This window comes from Melospiza georgiana, chromosome 15, assembly GCF_028018845.1.
Source record: "Melospiza georgiana isolate bMelGeo1 chromosome 15, bMelGeo1.pri, whole genome shotgun sequence".
NCBI lineage: Eukaryota > Metazoa > Chordata > Aves > Passeriformes > Passerellidae > Melospiza > Melospiza georgiana.
In genome coordinates, this window is record NC_080444.1 from 11394055 (window position 1) to 11413993 (window position 19939).

Genomic DNA, 19939 nt, shown 5'->3' on the forward strand with positions numbered 1-19939 from the left:
TAAACCCAGACAAGTAAAATAGACATTTTTGATTTGGAAATGATACTCACCAATTAATATAAATATTTTTAGTCTCTGAAATCATGAACCAGTCTTAAAGTTTAAATACTTTGCTTCCTATCTTGTAATAAACCTGAAAATAAGGGGCAACAGTATTTCACAGAGTTGTAATAAAGCAAATGTGCTGACATTTCAGTCTTCAGAACTTTGCTCTACTTTTCAGAAGCTTCAGAGGAAGATGTGGTATTTTAAATAGTGAGAGAAGGAAGTCATATTGGAGCTTTCCTTAACACTCTGGAATATTTAACTTCTCATGTTCTGTGTCTCCTGACACAGAGTCAGCATCCTGCACCAGCAGCTCCTCACCTCAGTGCCATCTGTAAGGCTCAAGTCTTCCCATCTTCACTCTCTGCAGAGCTGGTGCCCTTCATCCACAGAAAAGAGAGAACAGATCCATCATTAAAGCAGTGCTGTTGTGGGGCTGGTACAGAGAATAGCCAGGTGGACAACTTCAGAAGGAATTACCAACTGCTGTCTGCATTTCCAGACAAAGATGAGAATTTGGCAGTTTTAGCCTTTGGCACCCTTTTGTCTGATGGCCATTTGTTCCCTTTTCTGGTGCTCCATCTGCTCCCCCTGAAAAGAATCAACTGCAGGAATGTGCAGCTAGAGCTACCAACAAACATCCTGTAGTATCCCCCTTGTAGTAATGCTTGGGGTTTGGAAACACAGCTATGGACTTCCTTTTATTAGAGCTGGGACAGCAGACAACAAGAAAATCCAATAGACACAAACTGCTCACCCAGCACAGCCAGCAAACAGGTGTGAGTCTGAAATGTATTTAAGGCTCAAGATTCCACTAAGACACAAAGAAGCAGCAAAACCAGACCTGGATTAGTGGACATTTTACTTCTTTGGAGCACAATGAGAGACCCAGATTCTAATCCCTGTCCAAAGCAGTCAGAGCCTCTCAGACCATGCCAGACTGCTCTCTCCTCTCCTCCCTTCTGCTCATCTTGAATTGTTCTTCAACTGAACCGCTCAACCAGGAGAATCTAAATCCTCCATCCTGAAAGGGACAATAATTTGTCATCCAGAATCTCTCCTGTTGGACCCTAAGTAGGAAGAGGAAGGAATAAAACTTGGGACTTCCATACCTGAAGTCCACATATTCAGATTTAAGGCCATTCACTGTAAAAGGAAATACCATCCCCTTGCAAACAAACCCTTCCATAAGGGGGACACCAGCAACTCACCATCAGTAACAGCTGCACAAGAGTTGGCTCTGAGGAGGTGCTGCTGAACCTCTGAGATTTCTCAGCTGTTCTCCCTCCTCTCAGCCTTTCCTTGCTGACCAGAACCAGGCTTCTCACTGCACGTTGCTTACACTCCCCAGACACTCAGCTCCCCCAAGGGCTGCACAGGCAAATTAACACCATGTTATGGTTCCCCCCTTCCCATCCTACACCTACATTTCAGGTGCCTCAACACCCAACTTCTGAGTCCCTTTCTGACCCAAACTCAGTTATTATTCACTTCAGATGAGAACTGAAATCTGCAGCTTTGAGAAAAGAGCCTGCCCAACATAACACAACTACATGTACATATTTTAGGTTTTCTTTATTTATATTTTTAAATTCAAGAATTACACACTAGCCAACATTATTATATATTTACATGCTGAAACTGGCTGCAATAATTTTAAATTCAAGAAAATATCTCTTATGTGCTACTCATTTACAATCATCATTTTACTACCTCATAAATCCCAGAGGTTAGCAGTCCTTTTGAGAAAGACATGAAGATCTGATGCAATGATATCCACTAGTATTTTGCATTTTCTAGCCATTGGAAAATGTGCATTATGTGCATATAAGAAAGGCTACAAGGTCATTAGTAAGGCTGATGATTACTACATTATGAAATAAATAGTACTAAGTAAAAGATAACTCAGAACTGTGCAAAGACAGTACTAACAGAACCATTTAAACACCCATGCCAATAAAAACGTGATAGAAGTCAAATCATAGGCAGTTTGTCAGAATTAATCATGTTTCAAATGTTCTTTTTGTCTTCAACTGAAAGTAACAGGACAGACCATGAACCATACAGCCTGGTGAGTATCTGCCAAATGACAGGAACAGTGAAAACATACAAAATGCTATCAAATTGGAATAGATGACCTCATGTCTGAAAAACATTAAAAAAATACAACCCTTAGTATGAAAGTAGAGGTGAGATTTTTCATCATTTAAGTTTCATTTTTTTGTCAAAGCACTTACAAAGAAAATAATTTTATATTTATGAAATGCTAGTGTTGCATATTCTTGTAGAGATTACCTATTTCAATTTTATATAATGGATATTTAAATTCTCAGTATTTTTACAAAGTAGAATAGGGCAGTCTTTTTGATCAACAACATTCCATTTGCTTCTTAAAAATTTAGACAAAGTTCCTAGTGCATTTTACTAAGCTTTACCTTTGGTGTTAAGCAGTGACTTTTTAGATTTCCCTTTTAAACAATTTCTGGAGTGAAGATTCTTTGGCTTTGGGGGACTACGCTATCTAACGACAGTCAAACATCCTGTGATTTTTTTTTTCCTTAAAGAAAAATATAAGCCTACTATTAAATACCATAAGAGACAGATTTCAGAATCAGACAGATGCAATATGCAGGCTTCTGTAATGAAATCGCCGACAGCTGAATTCTCACTTACCTGGAGACACCTTCACCTCTCCACTCACTGGAGCAACATCAAGGTGCCTTATTGTAAGTGAAAACCAGGCCCTGTTAGTTTTGGCTAGTCTGAGTACTGAGTGTGGCCTGAACATTTTAACCATACAAAAGAATCAGCTGTGCCAGCAGGAACGTTGCCACGGTGGCTATTTTACACTACAGCACTTCCTGTACTATTTTATATCTGGAGTCCAAATCTGTTTATGCAAAAGGGTGTTTAAATTACTCTGCTAGAGCACTGCAATTATTGTACTTAGTAAAAAAAAGTCACTAAACAAATACTGTATCTATTGACTGCTCATTTACAGCTTATTTAATTATTTACATAATTTTAGGACACATTAACCTAAACCATAAGTAGAATTAGCTTTTTGCCTTACCATAAAGTACAAATTAGAAGTTAAAAATGTTTAAGAAATCTGATAATATTTACACACGTTCAGCTTAAGTTATGGTTGCTCACATCGTATGTTCTATGTACACATAGCAAAATGTTTTGATCACTACTGATATAGTATTGTACCCTGGCCATCCCACCCTAGATTATTTTCTAGAAATAGTTACTATTTTTGCCTTTTTTTTTTTTCTTGGTTCCCTAAGGAATTTGTTGGTTTTGAAAACTTACTAGTGGACAATGCTGTTATAAAAAGAGAGAGAAGAAATAGGCAAGCAATGTGAGGACTAGTCTAATTCCAGATGCAAGGAGGTACAGTACTATCATCATGTCAAACGGTGCAATACTCCATACGAATCATAAGCATTGATCTGCTGATATAGAAATGCCCAGTTACCCTGTAGAGTTAGTTGTTTGGTTTTTTTTTTTCTAAATACATTACTCTTTGTTTTTTTTCCTCAAAAATATATTCATACACTGGTTGATGATAGAAACAAAACTATTATTAGCTTATTCCTTTAACACACCAACATGTGAATGTGTGTGCATATATATATATATATACTCAGCACGTGTATATATACACACATATGTCCATACAGACATTTGGGGGTACGTCCATATGCACATACAGTTGGAAAATGTTTCACATCTCTTCACTTATGTTTTGCACTGTGTTGTAGGATTGGAACACAGTCTACTAATTAGAGTGAAAATAAATTGAGGCTCAGTTTTAATGCACATTTTTCTGAAATAAATAGGATATTTTCCCCAGGTATAAGACCACCACTGATTTTCTCTATGCATTGTGCTTTTGTACCTTACAGATTTTATGTCTTTTTTTTTTATTAGAATGTAAGAACTCTCTGAAGACCACTGCCACATGCTGTTATCTAGGACTCTTGTTTTCCTCCCCTGGGAATGAGAAAAGAAATGGTCACAATGTCATTGCTTGAGTCTTTCTTCCCAGTCATTGAACTGCGATAGGATAGAAACATAACATTCCTTATGCAAACACAGAAATATGTTGCATGAATTTTCAGTTCTGAAAATGTGTATCATACTTACTAGCAGTCATGTACAGTATATATTTACAGATTGATCTCAAAGATTTCATTAAAACTGTGCCATGTTATAGTCATAATTCCCCCATGAATTTCGCAAAGATGAAAAACACCTTAATTGCTGGCTATTATGTCTAATAGAACAATAAAATGTGCAACTATAATTATATTACAAGTTTTTTTATCTAAATTATTAACTTTGCTATTTTGTTTATTGAAACCAACAACAATTAACACGATTAAAAAGATCTAGAATATTTATTTTCGGTCAATTCTAAAGTAAAAGTAAATTTATTCTAGTTTACCTGGAGGGTAGCACACATAGCAAACCCCATTCTCACGTCTGTTGGCATCATTTCCCACTTTCACTCAAGTATCTCAGGAGTAAGTGCTTACCTGGGGCTCGAGTTATGCTTTTTCCTTGATAGTGCCTCATCAGCCTTTCTCACCCCCATCTTTTTATATCACAGTGTTAAGCCTTAGTACAAAATGGTAGAATCTTTCTCTTTCACTAATTTTATACATCACATTAATAGCCAGAAGAACATAGTAAAAGCAAAAGTGCTCCTTCCCCACAGATAATTTATCTTTCCTAGTGACACCTGAGCAGAAACCAAACATTTTCTTTCACTCTCTGAATAGCAATATCAGAGAGTATTATGGCTTGTACTGTAGCTTCAGAAAAGTGAATGTGCAGTTCCAGGATTCGATCTCTGTGATTTTTGTAATAGCTGAAGCAGTTACCAATGCAGAGAGTCAACATATTCCCTGTAAGGTTTTATATTTGATGTGTATCAACCACAGGAAGGCTGTGAGCTCCCTGCAGTCACACTCTGCTTCTGTGAAACAATAAAAGGAGCTGTCAGCAATTTCTGAAATGAAAGAAAATCTGGTACAGAAGAATACCATAAGACTGCTTTCATTTAGGTTAATTAATATAATTTTCAAAGAACAGACTTTGAGGAGAAATACTGAATTTTGATATGCTCCATTTCTTAAAATTGGGAAAAAAAGAATCCAACATGACTCATATCTATCAGCTGAAATCCCAAGTGCATGTACAAAGGTTATTGCGTTATGCATGAAATGCAGTCACAAATTTACTGTGTGAACAAAGAGCAAAATTTTCACTTGGAAAGTTAATCACATGAGGGAAATCTGTCTGTACATATTGCAGAGTCTGAGCCTGGAGGCAGTGTGTGAATGCACACAACTTCCTGGCAGGTAGGGTGTATTGCAAATCCCATCCCAGGCTCTGAAACGATCCTTTCTTATTTGAACCAGAAATAAGCATATGAAGTGCTCAAAAAAAAAAAAAAAAAAAAGTCAGAATATTTGCCTATTAGTTCTCAGAACTATTCTCCTCCTATTAGTATCATTTACTACCAAATTGGGGGGGGGAATCAAAAATAAAACCACAGAAACTTGTAAGAAAATTACTCTTTTGAAGAACAAAAAAATTAAAAAATATATTTTATGAAAAATATTCTAAAGAATTTTTTAGTACCCTGAAAAAAACCATTTATACTCTCTAGTCTCTTTCAAAAATTCGTACACAGATGAGAGGTAGTATGGATGCAACAGATGTGGCTTTTGCTTCTTGAAAGATTGTGTCAAACAATACTGGGGATCTGATCTAGTAAAAGCCATCAAGAATTTTTACTTTTTATACAGCTCTTGTGACTGCTGTTTTCATTACAAAAAGAATTCCACAGTGGAATAAGTGACAAAATATTTTGTCTAATTTTTTTTCTACTATATATTTTGCTATTTTGTAAAAATAAAGCTCAATGGAATGAAAAAAATATTAACTTTTTAATTCAAGAATTTTCCCAAAGAAAAACAGAAATTTTCTAGTTTTTCAATGGAAATCACCCTAAAGCAGGAAACATTCAAGAGTGTACTTAAACTCTTAAAGTGATTGCTATGAATTTCTTTCCTTTAGAACAGTGCATTAAGGAAAACAAAAAGTGAAATGTTATTGCCTAATCCAGACTGAGAACACACCCTGTCAGTACCTCTTGTACAGAAACAGAAATGCTCAGATCCCAACTGCTGAAAGAGGTACAGAACCTTTAACCAACAGCAGGAAGTGTAATGTTGGAAAGATGAAAACCTGGAAGAAATCACACAACTCCACATGACTATTTCAGACTAAGGTGTGTACAACTGACAACATTCACCTGCACCGTGTATATACATATATATATATATATACACACACACATATATATATGTATATACAAACACCTTTATGTATATGTTGCCTCCTGTCTCCCCTGCCCCTGCACTTTGTAATTGCTCTCTCACTCCCCCTGCCCTGGAGAAAGGCAGGGCACCACTGGCTTCCTTCAGCCATCTACAGAATTACTATTTGGGCAATCAATTTTGGCACTTTGGACAGATTCCCTTTCCTCAACACAACCCAGCAGCATTTACCCTTTCAGTGCTGATGCATTTTTATACTGTCCCTACATTCCTCTACTGATCCCAAACACAGTCACTGTGACTGAGCATATGTTCTTTCTTTAAAATACAAACTAGTGCTTCTTGCTTCAGCTTCTGTGCAAACACCCAACCCCAATATTATCAGTCAAAGGTTCAGTTCTTTCAATAAATAAAAGGAAATACCTGAATACGGTTGGGAAACCTCTGACCATCATCATCTTGGAAAGATGATAGGCACTACTTGTTTTCAAGTTTACACATTTAAAAAGTAAAGTGTATGTGTTTCATAAGCATGATAACTTAGTACACTCTTTTAGAGTATATGCATGCCTTGGATATGCACTTTCCCTAGAATGGCATGTACTGCTGTTGAAATTAAAACTTGTTTCTCAAATGCTGCTCTATAATCTGTACCACTAAACTCAAATGGCCATTGGGAAGAAAAAAAAAACAAAACAAAAGAGTGAGGGACAATGAGACAGAAGTGATTTTCAAAACGCAATTTGCCTTTACACTCAAAATGCACTTATATTTTGATAAGGGGATATATCCATACTGCAACTTAACAGATATATGGTTTAGCAGATACAACCAAAACCTTATAAAAACAGACCATAGAGTGGGCCAGCAACTAAGGTGTTTTAAAATAACTTTTTGTCCTGAATAGAATTTTTCCAAGTCCCACTTTTGGCTGTACAACAGATTCGAAGAGAAAATCCAGTTCTTTCTTCCTGCGTGGCTTTGTTTCTTAGTTCACATAGTAAAGCCAATAGACGATGTTGAAGAAGGAAAAAACCACGGGGAAGAAGATGCGGGACCATCGATCTATGGCATTGACATCAGTCAAGTCAGGGATGGTGATTTTCAGCTGCGACGCGCGCCTCCGTAGCCGGCTCTTCTTCTGTGCCACGTGCCGCTCCAGCGCGTTGCGCCCGAAGCTGTGCCGGGGCAGGCCGGCCTTGCGGTACTGGATGCTCGAGGTGTCGTAGGCCAGCATTGTGCTCCTAGGGTCCCCAAGCCCCATCACAGCCTCCGAGGCAGCCATCTCGTTTTTAATCTCCAGCGTGCTCAACAAGATGTTTTCGTGTGGGTCCATCTGTAAGAAAAATAAGGAGGTGGATTTAGGAGGAAGGAAAGGAAGCCCGGTCAGCTGCAAAATGAAGCCATGCTGGTAAGGGCCGTATCTAGCATTGCTAATTGATTGGATGTCAGCCTGAAGGACTCTAAGCATAGCTGGGATTATATTTATTATCATTTATTTGTGACCTCGAGGAGAAATAGGGCCAGTATAGTATAAAGCAATAAATGGTATTTCCCTGGACCCAATGCTCAGCAAGCACAAGCAATACCTGGGAACAGAGAACACACTCAGGTCCTGAATGGCATTCTGTCATTGAGTAGGATATCTGGGGCAAATATTGGAATTTTCAGGGGTTTTGGAAGGAAATCAAATGGGAAAAGATCTTCTTTGTTTTGGCTTTTCTTTTTTCAAATGAAAGCTTTGGCTCTGACATAAACTGCCATTATTCATGTGGTCTCTCTGCCTCTGTGAATGAGGTACAGAGCACTGCACAAGAGAATGCACATTTTAGGCCCCCATATTCCAAACAGGAGTGCTGGTTACTTGGGGAAAGGCATTGGCATAGTCTGGCTATAGCTATGTGGAAACTCCATGCCCCAGAACTAATAAATTTCTTCAATACAACGCATGCTGTAATAGCATGCTGCTGTAATAGCAGAGATCTGCAATTTCAAGCAAGGGAAAGATATGCAGAATGTAATCACATCAAATGTACATTGAACAGTTGTTTCAATGGGTAGATTTAGCCGCTATGCATTTTTTAATGCAATTCAGTGAAAAAAAAAATAATAAAGCAATATTGTAGAGAAACCCCTCAGACAATCAAGAGGATTTCAAAGATAAGGAACTCAGTTCTACTCTTAGGCAATCTGGAGAAGATCTGGAGTGTGGAAGTAGATTTTAAAAAGAATCCATTTATAGAAAACAAATAAAAGTTATTTAGGGAAGTTCTAATTCTTCTCAGCCTTTTCTTTAAGCATGTATTTTGAATTGTATGATAACAGATTATAATTAACTAAAAGTTCTTAAAAACAATAATAGCTAATGAGAAGCTAATTAATTACATTGAATTAGTGATGGTAGTGCAGATACACTCCAGGCCAATTAAGAGAAAAAACTATCCCAGAGCTCCTTTAAGAATAACTCAGCCACATTATTCATTTTTCATGTACAGAATATATTCTATGATTATTACTCAAAGTGCAAAAACTGTGACCTTTGTGGATTTCTAAACAATAACAGGGTATTAGTATATTCTGTAATATTTAGAAAATAGCTGTCAGCAGCCTGTACCACCCTGCACTGCCCAATGCAGACTGTGTTTATCATTATTGAACCCCCTGTGTAATATTTACCATGGCAAGATGAGAGAACTGGGTTTTACCAGAAGCACCCTCTGCCCAGTGTTCTGAACTGAGAAGTCACTCACAAAGGAACTTTGGACCTACTGAAACACTGTCATTTGAGTGATTACATCTGTTCAAGTGATGCAGAAAACCTACTGTTGCTGAGATGACAAATCTCCCTCTCTTTTTTCTCCCCAATCTGTGTGAGTTTGCACCCCTCTAGTTTCATTATATTTTAATCATAAATCAAATGTCATGACTCAATGCGAAAAACAAAATCTTTCTTTTCTGTTAGCTTTTCATAAGAGCCACATGGTATTTATGAAATTCATAGTGTGGGAAATCAATCTTTACTGGAAAAGCACTGGAAAAATGTGAAAGTTGAGCAGGAACTCAAGAGGAATTCCTTTAAGAGCTCTGTAGCATGATATTGAAAATAGTGAGAGAGCAGTGCTTCTATCCAGGAAGGCCATCAAAATCAGTTCTCATCTGCATTGGACAAGTAATAGTAGTATTCTGCCATTGTAATTCCAACAAAAACAAATATCTGCAAATGCTTTCAAACAGATCTATGAAACTTCTCAAGATGGATTTAAAACATTATTTTCTAATGAGTGTATTTATTTGGAAAATTCTTTTCTGATTTTTGGGGTAAAACGAAAGGGGACTCATTTTTTGTTATTAGATCTCAGGCCAATCATAGGACTCTCAGGATCCTAAAAATAAAACAATTAATTACAGGTACTTGGCATTCATTGGTCCCAAAATGTCTAAAATCACAAGAGGTAAGTTTACTACATGAGGGGTGCAAAGCCATTTGGAAACTACATTTTCTTTATTTTCATATAACCTCAAGAAAAGAAGTTTTAGTTCCCGTGACATCAGGGGAAGTTGGATATAACATCCACTAATGTAATGGGTTTACCCTTTAGCCCAGAGCCTGGGTTATTTTCACCTCAATGTTGTGCATTCTAGGATACTATTTTTGAAAATATTTTAGTGCCAAAAATTTTTTCACATCTTAAATCTTCTTAGGATGAATCTACTTTAACCATTTTATCCTTCTGATCTGCAATGATATTAGAAATTTGAGTGCTCTTTACGTATTTGCATACATTCTATGCAGCACACATGCAAGAAAGGCTATTTTAGTCTGCCAGAGTTAGACACAAACATGTTTTAGCAGCATGATGTCACTCCAGTCAACTTTTTTCCTCAATGCAGCAAAATGCTGCAGATGTCTATAATCTTGGAAGCAGTTAGTAAGATTAGTGAAGCTGGGCAGAAAAAAACATTAAGCAATATTCTAAACTATCTTCTAGGGAAAAATGTCTTCTTCTGTACATATCACACTCATATCAGAGTTGAAGCACAACATTTTTCAATATTCTAAGACTATTTCAGAAGAAATAATGCAAAATACAGTAAATATTAGAGATGGGCGAACCTTCAAGTGTTACAATACCCAGGAAAACACCACAAAGCTCAGCTGCTTCTTGAGCACTAATTTGACCCTCCTGCATCTGGAATAATGAACTGACCATAAGAATAAATGCATTTTCTCATGATGTCTTGAAGAAGGGAAGGGAAGGGAAGGGAAGGGAAGGGAAGGGAAGGGAAGGGAAGGGAAGGGAAGGGAAGGGAAGGGAAGGGAAGGGAAGGGAAGGGAAGGGAAGGGAAGGGAAGGGAAGGGAAGGGAAGGGAAGGGAAGGGAAGGGAAGGGAAGGGAAGGGAAGGGAAGGGAAGGGAAGGGAAGGGAAGGGAAGGGAAGGGAAGGGAAGGGAAGGGAAGGGAAGGGAAGGGAAGGGAAGGGAAGGGAAGGGAAGGGATCTAACTCTTCAACTTTTGCCAAAAGGTTCCCTGTCAAATCAGAGAGAGCTGGGACTGTTTTTTCCACCAAGTAGATTCGCCCAGCTCTAATTAAAACATGCTTTTGTAACGAAGTGACGCCTGAGATAGAATGACAGTGATCTACATTTACTGTAAACAGCAGCACCCATTCAAAAGGATCCCAAAGCGCTTTACAAGCATTAGAAAGAAGAACCACTTCACTTCCCAGTGAAGCCCAATCACCTCTGAGGTGAAATGTGGTGACTGACAGTGCAGAACAACACACTTTGTTTTAGTCGAGGAAATGGAGAATGTTGTAGCCAATTAAAACTATGGGGTGGGTGAGTGGTGGTGGGGAATGTTGGGTAAGCAGAACAGCTACACAAATTGATATTTGCCCAGGTGCTTGGGGTTGAGATGACCACGCTATAAAAAAGTGCCATGGGATCTTTAATGACCATAACCGGTCAAGACCTGAATTTTACGTCTCTGAGGATAAAAACATTAGAAAACAATGAAAGATACCTTTGTTGAATACATTTCTGGACAATGATATGTGCCAATTATTCTTCTGTCCTGTAAGTTAATAAAATCAAGACCAGTTTCCTTAGAGATAAGGCAGCTGTTATCTTTCATTTAAAATTAAAGCACTGTAGTATAATAGTAGGACAAGTAATTAAAATATATAGGGACCTCTAAGCCAACAAATAGCATGGGTACATTCTGGCTTCAGAGGTGCTATTACTGCCTTGCTGTGCTCCTCAAGGTAACATAATGTTGTGATGTAAATGTATTTTTTCCAACTGGTCATTTGACCAAGGAAGATATGATGATATGAAAACAATTATTAAAATTATTCTGGGGGGAAGGTAAGTGTAAAAGTGGTTTCAAAAGGAGGTGGAGGAAGGTTAAAAAGATCTCTTGGTGCTGAAGGATTGTTCAACCATAGAACTAGACTCTTTATGGTGAACAGGAGAGTTCAAACTTAATGGAGAAATTCCCAGGACGAGAAAGGAAGGGAGGATGAAGATGAAGAAAAAGCAGCAGCAAGTACTATGGAAATAAAAGGTGAAGGCAGAAGTGGAGGAGAAATGACAAGAGCTAAGCAACCATGCAAGACACTGGGGTTTTTATAAATAAATCTTAAATGTGAATGACAAAAGAGATGATGCAAATGATTCATTTACAGGTCCAGGTCAAACAGAAGAAAAGCTGACTCTGGAGCCTTGAAAGTGGCCATGACTTTTTTGATGGTCTCAAACAAAGGGAACAGAGGAAAGCATAGAATTGTTACCATTATATATTCTTCCTATTACCTAGAACTCCAAAATGATGGCTTTCTTGAGGAATTCCTCTTACAATAATACATTAGCAACAGTTAAATACAAGAAAATTACAACTCCCACACACATTCATTAGGAATCCTCCAAGGATGACCAGACCTCTGAAATTATTAACTTTCAGTAAATCAGTTCCTTGTTGATTAGGGTCTGCTGCTCTGCCAAACACATCTTTATTGTACAAGAGAAATTTATACTGATGAATTGAAAAGATACAACATTGACATTTCTCCTTTCTCATACACTGTTCATTTTCACCTGTAACCTTCAATGACAGGCAGGAACTGTATTTTATGGTAGACTGGCTCAGAAGCTGTGTATAAAATAGACAGTGGGAAGAGAATTCCTGATAAAAAAACTCTTTCAAACAAAACAGTTGCAAATTGAAAACTTACTTTTTATTAAGTAGAACTGCCATTAGATTAAAACAAAATCTGGTGAGCTAAACCATGGAGTCTAAACTAGTACCCAGTCTATTACAAAGATTAAAACCTGAAATATAGCAGTTATACATCCTGTGAAGTGATATTCCTAAGAAATGAAGACAAAGATCCCTTTCTTGATGAAGACTTACATGACATATATAGATATATAATTTAATTTGTTATGGATGAAAACCTTACTATGTATCACGGTTTCCCAACTCTTAAAAACTGAGGTTTGCTTGGAAAACCAGTAATATTCTATTTCTGACTAGTCACAGGGGCTCTAGAAAGACCAGATGAAAGTATGATGTGCACTTTACCTGTAAATGGGGATCTTCACCTCATCAGCAAGGTTTGACTTATGGAAGGGAACCCCTGAGCTCTGGGGACAGCCCTGACTACACAGGCAATGTGTGGGAGGTGGACAGCTCTGTGCAAGCTGCTGCTGGGGTCACTCTGGATGAAAAAACAATTAATGATTTTCAAAAGGCACCTGCCTAAAGTTATAGTGGTATTTTTGACTTGATAAGCCAGTCTGCTGAGATAAAGCTATAGAAATTTATAAGACGCAAATGCCTAATATTTTAAAATACCCATATGTGAAACAATGTCTTTAACAATGCAACAAACACTGCATTTCCATTGTCTGTCCAAAACTCAGTTACTGTATACGAAACCAGGCTAGCATGCATTTTTATATACATAAAATCTGGGTCAGGCTGTAAAGAGTGCAATTAGAGGACACTAGAGGACATTAGAGGGGAAGTCTTATAGTTTCAGGTTGCTTCACATGGTTTCAGATGAGAAATTTCAGAGAAACTCTGCAAATTTTACAGAAGGATTTTCTTCAGGTTCTTGACCTTTCAAATAAATATCTAAGTACACCCTGACCCTGCAAGAAATCTGTAAGAGTTAAAGAAAAAAAGGAGGTGAGGGAAAAATACAAGATCTGAACATGGAGTTTTAACATTGCTCTAAATAACTGTAAATCAATTTCTAGACATCCATTTTTACCTTCTGGTATATGTGACTTCTTGATAATTATCTTTAGTAACCCACCAATAACTTAGTTGCAAGTATTGCAGGATTCTGGAGAAATGGTTGAAAATATAAATTCCTGTTAGTATGCATTACTTAAACATGGCATTCTGTACTTAAGGCACTGAAGAATGAGTGCCCAGATGAAATGTGAGAGGCTAAAGCATCTTTGCTTTGATGACATTTGAAAAAAGCCCATGAAATATGAGCTTGTTCAAACCTCTGCACAGAATCCAATAAGCTTGAAGTTTATATCAATGTCTTCTCAAATACAATTTTTAGCAACAATTTTTTTACTATAGAGACATTTAGGAGGAAGCAGAGGAAGGTGATCTGGGAAGAAGATGTCTGGGGTAGCAATTAACAACAGCTTAAATCCTGTTTCACAAAAACCAAGGCGTTGGGCAGTCCAGATTTTTAGTAATACTACTCTGATTAAGTTATTGTTATTTCTTTTTAAAAATATCATCCCATTTAAGAGAATACAATTAATTTTCTTGAAGATAATATAAATGAAGAACACATCAGCAAGAACCTGCATCTCAAGCTGCTCACTTCCATCTGTGACAAAATCAAATTTTCATCAAGCCTTTATAACAATCATAAGTCTCCCATTATGGTGTCTTACAAAATACAATTTAGCAGACACATCTAGCATCAAAAATCTACTACAGAAACAGAGCAAAATTGGTTATATAAGAAAGTGTTGTGAAAGATATAAAAAAAATGCATCGAACACACAATTATCACCACAACTTTCAAAATTTCAAGGGTATAATTTGGATATAGCTACGGTTTTGAAATATGAAATAGATGGTAAAAATAAGGTTTTTAAGTTGCTCCTCTAGAACAGCGTCTGTAAAATATACTAAAGATGTTATTTTTCATGTTTGAAGCCAAATATAATGTGCAAAGAACTGCACAGCACATCCTTGTCATGAGAGTGGGTGGGCTGAATGGCAGTCTACCAGCTCCATCCGTCTGACCGTGATATACTCACTTGTCAACAGAGTCAGGCTTGTGGTTTTGGGGAACACATAATTCTTGGGCCCAGGCCAAAGACAAACATGTTCAGAGACAGCAAGAGGTACAAGGATAAAACTCTGGAGAGAAACTGCAACTAATTCAACAACAACAACAAAACTAAAAGAAAATTCCTGAGATCTTTCTATGGAAAAATCACTGAGAAGATTTTGTTACAAAGAAAAAAAAGATGAATTTCTAACATTTTACAACAAATGTCCAAATTAAAAAAGATCCAGAAAAATATTTCATATGATCAGTTCATTGCTGATTAAGAAGCCTGAAACAGAGACAGTTCCACAGCTGCAGATACTGCAAGGCTCAGAGGACTAGTCCTGACAATATTAAAATGAAAAGTCTTCTGCTTTAAAATAAAAAAAAACCACCCATATCTGACTAAATTGTGTTGTGTTTCAGGAAATCAATTCACTAAATTTCCCTAGCCAGACACACCTTCTGGACTGCAGGTACTTCACTGTAATTATTTAAGACAATAATTTGTCTTTTTTTGTGTCTTATTTCTTCACAACTTGATCTAATGACCTAAACTGCACTAAGGGATTCTTTTATGAACTAAAAGTTGTGTTCTGCTCGGGGTCACAGGCTGTAGATGCAGTACAAAAGTAAAGAGGAGAATGTGTTTTAAACAAGTGCACAGGCTTTGGTCTTACATTAATTAAATATGGCATTCAAAGGAGTGCAACTGGGGAAAAAAGCCTCACGCAGCTGCCTTGACCTTTATTCAGATGTCATGTGGAATACCAGCACAGATCGTGGAAAATCACCTTCTGACTGCTTCTGCAAAGTGCTGTGAGCCAAAACTGGAACCTCCTCAAATTTCACTCCTATCCAAGCTCTGGTCTGATAAAACCTGCAGAGGCTGGCCAGACACCCTGTGCATTGCTGACTGCTTCATGTGCAACTTGTTCCCTGAGAATGCATGAATGGAAATTTAGGAGAAAAGGCAAGGTTTTATCATCCATGCCTACTTTATTACATGGCCTTCAATAAACTACTGTGGAAAGAATACCTTCTGATCCTGGATCAACAATCAGTCCTTGTGCAGCTTTACCTGTACTGCAAACAAAAGGAAAACTCTCCTTGAGGAGAAAGAAAGAGGATGAATTCACTGACATCTGGACAGTGGCAGCATTAGCTCCTGCAATATAGAGCAGTAAGGATTTGAGACTGAAATTTTAAGAACTTCCTGTTGCCTTAGTGTTTTAATATCCTGTTCAGTTTATTAACTGAGTCTGTGCATATGACCAGTTTAAAAATCCTCTTTTTACCAAAAGCTTTTACATCTTGTAATGTTATGTACACTTACATGTTATATATGCTTACTCATGTTTTATATTAGAAGTACCTCTAGTCCTTAGGGTATAAAGTGCCATTCTATGTAATAAGTACTGACTGGTTTTAGGTACCTTTGCAATAGTTTCTTCTCCCTGAAGATGCATTATATGATTTCTTCAGATAGAAATGAACAAATATTGCTATGAACTGAAAAGGCCAGTGGCAAGCCAGCAGTAAATCAGTGGGGAAATAAAGGCATTAGCCAAGCCTAATTGTTTTGGAGCACTGCTTTGGAGCAAGGTCTATTATCTCAGGCCTACAGCCCTGCTAATGCATCTTCACACCACAGCCTGAAAATTGAGGACAGTGACCTTGTCTGTTTGCAGAGCACTGAAAGCCATCACAAGCTGCAAAAAGGCACAGGTACAGATCAGAGCATTCCCTTTGGCTCAGGTTAACACTCTCCATCTAATTCACCCATCCTTCTCTAGAGACATCTATGGATATGACAGATTAAAAAAAAATACAAGGCTCTTCCAGTTATTCTCTAGTAAAGTGGTGAAAAGAAGTTTGGAAGCTGTCGTGGGAAATGTCAGGTAGCACAGCAGCACCTGAACTGACTGTGCCATTTCCTAGTGTGCTGCTGGAACAGAGGACACTTCTGGCACAATGGACTAGACAGTTCTCAGTGTCCCTGCTCCAAGAACCCCCATACATTAGACAGTGAATCTGAAAGTGGGCATCTGGGGAAGGAGGATGCTGTGGGAACCCCATTTCCTTGCTAGATTACCAACTGCCACTCCATCTTTAGCCTACCAGTGTAGTTGAAATAATTAGATGTAATCACTTGTGAAACAGGTGATTGCATGCTCTTATTTCTCTCAAAGCTCTGATAATGCAATGGAGCTCCCTTAGTCTGAAAAATCTGAGGAGAACTACTAAACTAATCCAGCTAAACTCAGTCAGACTCCTTTCCTTAGTCAAAAAAGCTGTAGGGAAAAAAAATAGCAGCTGAGACAACCTGAAGGGGAAGAAAGTTACCAAGTGTTTCTGAGGGCAGGTTAAGTTTCTATTTGTCATTGGTTTGCCATCTCACCTCCTCTAGCACCCCTGTGCTAATCCAGATATAACAACAGTGGGCCAGGAGGGCAATGAATTGCAAAGATACCTTATTTGTTTAAACCCTCTTACCCTCCTAAGCCCTTCATTAACTTTTTGAGAACACTTCTATTGTATTCAAATCTATTAAGATGTGTTTAAAGTCATTGTCATATTGACATTCCATGTTCTTGGCACCCAAATTTTGGATGGAAAAATGCCAGTAGTCTGACAGCTTCCCTTGTTCATGGTTTGCACTATGAGCAGCAATGCACTGTCCCTTTCAGGTGTGCTGACTTTCTATTACCTTATGTAATAGAAAGAGGTCTGAGTAAAGAATTACTCATTGTTTTAAAAATACACTCAGTATGTTTAAAAAGGAACCTTATCTAAACATGCAGAGGTTAGCAATGTCACTTCACATTTATTTACAGAAAATGACTGAATAAATCTGCATAAACAGTTTTACAAAGCATTGCATAATACGCTGACATTTTTCCCTTCTTTCCCAGAGGGAAATTGCTGTGTTACTGCTCACAATAACCAAGTATGATTGCAAAATTAAAGTTAGTTTTATTTATGTGACTTATGTTATCATATACTTCAGGTATATTTCCTGTGCATTGGAGCATTCTCTGTGCTTTAAGCTAAGTTGGAAGCATATAGACTTTAGTCATTACTGCAACTGCATGCAATCCAAAACCACATTTAATGATGTATTTACATGTATTTTACATTATGCAAAACATAATGCTGCTTCTGTGAAGTAGCAAATAAAATTATTTGAAAGAACATAGCTAAGAAATTCTATATAAGCAATGTTAATTTGCTAACTCTTATAAACCTAGATGACTGAACTATAAAGAAAAAAATTAAATAACATAGAAATAACTTAAACACTACCTGAATGACATATCAGTAAGAATTAGAAGGAGTAGAAATGGAAGAATGGTGCACTAAATCATTATGTGGTAATGCCTCTGTAAGGTTTGATATCCGAGTTAAAAAAAGGAAGTATCATATCCTGTTTGTGGGTCATGTCCTAGTGAGGCAACAATATGATATTGAAAAGACTGACCAGGACCTCCTTAAAGAGACACATCTGTAGCTCTTCCTTTAATGAGAGTCTTCCTGTAGGAAGTGCTCCCAATACTCACAGTGAGTATCATCTCTGCTGCCTCTGCTGCTGTGGAAGAGGATGGCACAGCGCTGCTGTTCCATGGGAATCACTCTTGTCAAACATCCAGATGGCAAGAAGCACTTCTTTACAGAGGAAGAAGAGTCAGCCTTTCATTTACCATGGTCTTTAAAGTGACAGTCCTGGTTTTACCACTCTAACGAAGGTTTTCTGATCTATCCAGAATAACAAATATAGATTTCATTGATATTGAAAAGCATTTTCACCCTACTTACGTCTCAAGAGTAGTCAGTTCATGTACATAGTAGTTTGGATCAAATGGGTCAGATAAGCAACTGTAGAAAAAACAGCAGTAGAACCCAATAGACAAATCAGCAGCTTATGCAGCTGGCTGACAGGAAATTTAGTAACACAGGAAAACATATGGAAAATATAGAACTTGGCAGGTGATCAGAAGCAAATGTCTAGAAGATATATCAGACTCATCACAATGGTCAGCATCAGCAAGCCCATCTAAATCAGAGTTCCAAGATGGAAATATCCAAGGTAAAATTATTAGAAACAACAAATTAAGAGTATATTTAAAAATTAACCAAAAATAACTTGGCTCCTAGATTCTGGAAAAAATTTAAGAGGAATAAATCAGCTCCGAGAAAGCACCAAGAAACTCATTATCTGAGCTCTCATAACAGAAATGAAACTTATTAAAATGGCTGGGGGTCTGCCTAAGAAATCATTTGCAGCTGTACCAGGCTCTACACTGAATTGTGGTAAGGTGAGTCATCTTCTTGGAGACAAAGCCAAACTTCACTGGGAGAAAATGTGAAAAAATTTATGACAGTGGCCTGTTTCCCCTCCCCTAGTCCCCTTCTATCCCAAAAGGAAACAAGAAAAAAAATCACAATGGAAAGAAAAACAGGGTCACAGAGGCTTCTAGACCAAATCTTTCTAGACCATTTGTATGAGGAGATATGATTTATGGATTTCAGTAAAGCCTTTGGTACATTATTTTAAAATAGAAGGGATAACATGTCCCAGATGAATGTATAATTACCCACAGGAAGACAGGTACATGAGATTGGGAAGTCAGAGGCAGGAATTTGGCCCTGTATTTTAATGTATCTTAATCATCTTGAAGAAGCACAGACAATATTAGCATAAAGATTCATGAAATGCAAAGGACCAAAAGGACACTGATGACCATCAACATTCTCAAACACAAAAGTTCACAGAATAAGAAGACATAACAGTGACTTACAGAATATATATCATACTTTATGACATGCTAGGTCCTCAAGCAGACATAGGACACTCCCAGTGTACCTATCCTTATGTACACTTGCAGTACTTTGCCAATCAGAACAGAAGAGACTAAGAAACTTGAGACCTCCAAGGCAAGAAAGGCATTTCAAGGCATAAGATGAAAAACTTGAAAAGAGAGGTGAGGAAATGATGTGAATGCTATCTCAAATAAACGAAGGAGTAAGTACTCGTCTAGAGTAAGAAGAAAGGCAGTGATTTACCTACAAGCAACAATAGATTGTTTACAGAAAGAACAACTAGTCTTGACAAAGCAAAAGATGATGAGTTAGACTAAAGGAACAAACTGCTAAATGCAGCTTGAGAAGTTTCAAGAGTGAAATGATGATACAGCCATTTTTATCTGAACTCACTGCAACG

General features: G+C 37.5%; 1 protein-coding gene across 4 annotated transcripts in view; it reads right to left on the bottom strand.

Moving 5' to 3' along the window:
• Positions 1-1601: 1601 nt before the first annotated feature.
• Positions 1602-19939, bottom strand: part of GABRB2 (gamma-aminobutyric acid type A receptor subunit beta2) — a 140602-nt gene continuing 122264 nt past the window's right edge. For 3 of the 4 annotated variants that reach the window (XM_058035077.1, XM_058035076.1, XM_058035075.1), the window contains 2 exons: positions 11427-11477; positions 1602-7740 (listed from right to left, as the gene is read on the bottom strand). In XM_058035077.1, coding sequence (XP_057891060.1) covers positions 7393-7740; positions 11427-11477 — 399 coding nt within the window. In that variant the 3' untranslated portion in view covers positions 1602-7392. The remainder of the gene's footprint in view (positions 7741-11426; positions 11478-19939) is intronic. The other variant, XM_058035078.1, reaches the window with a different exon arrangement.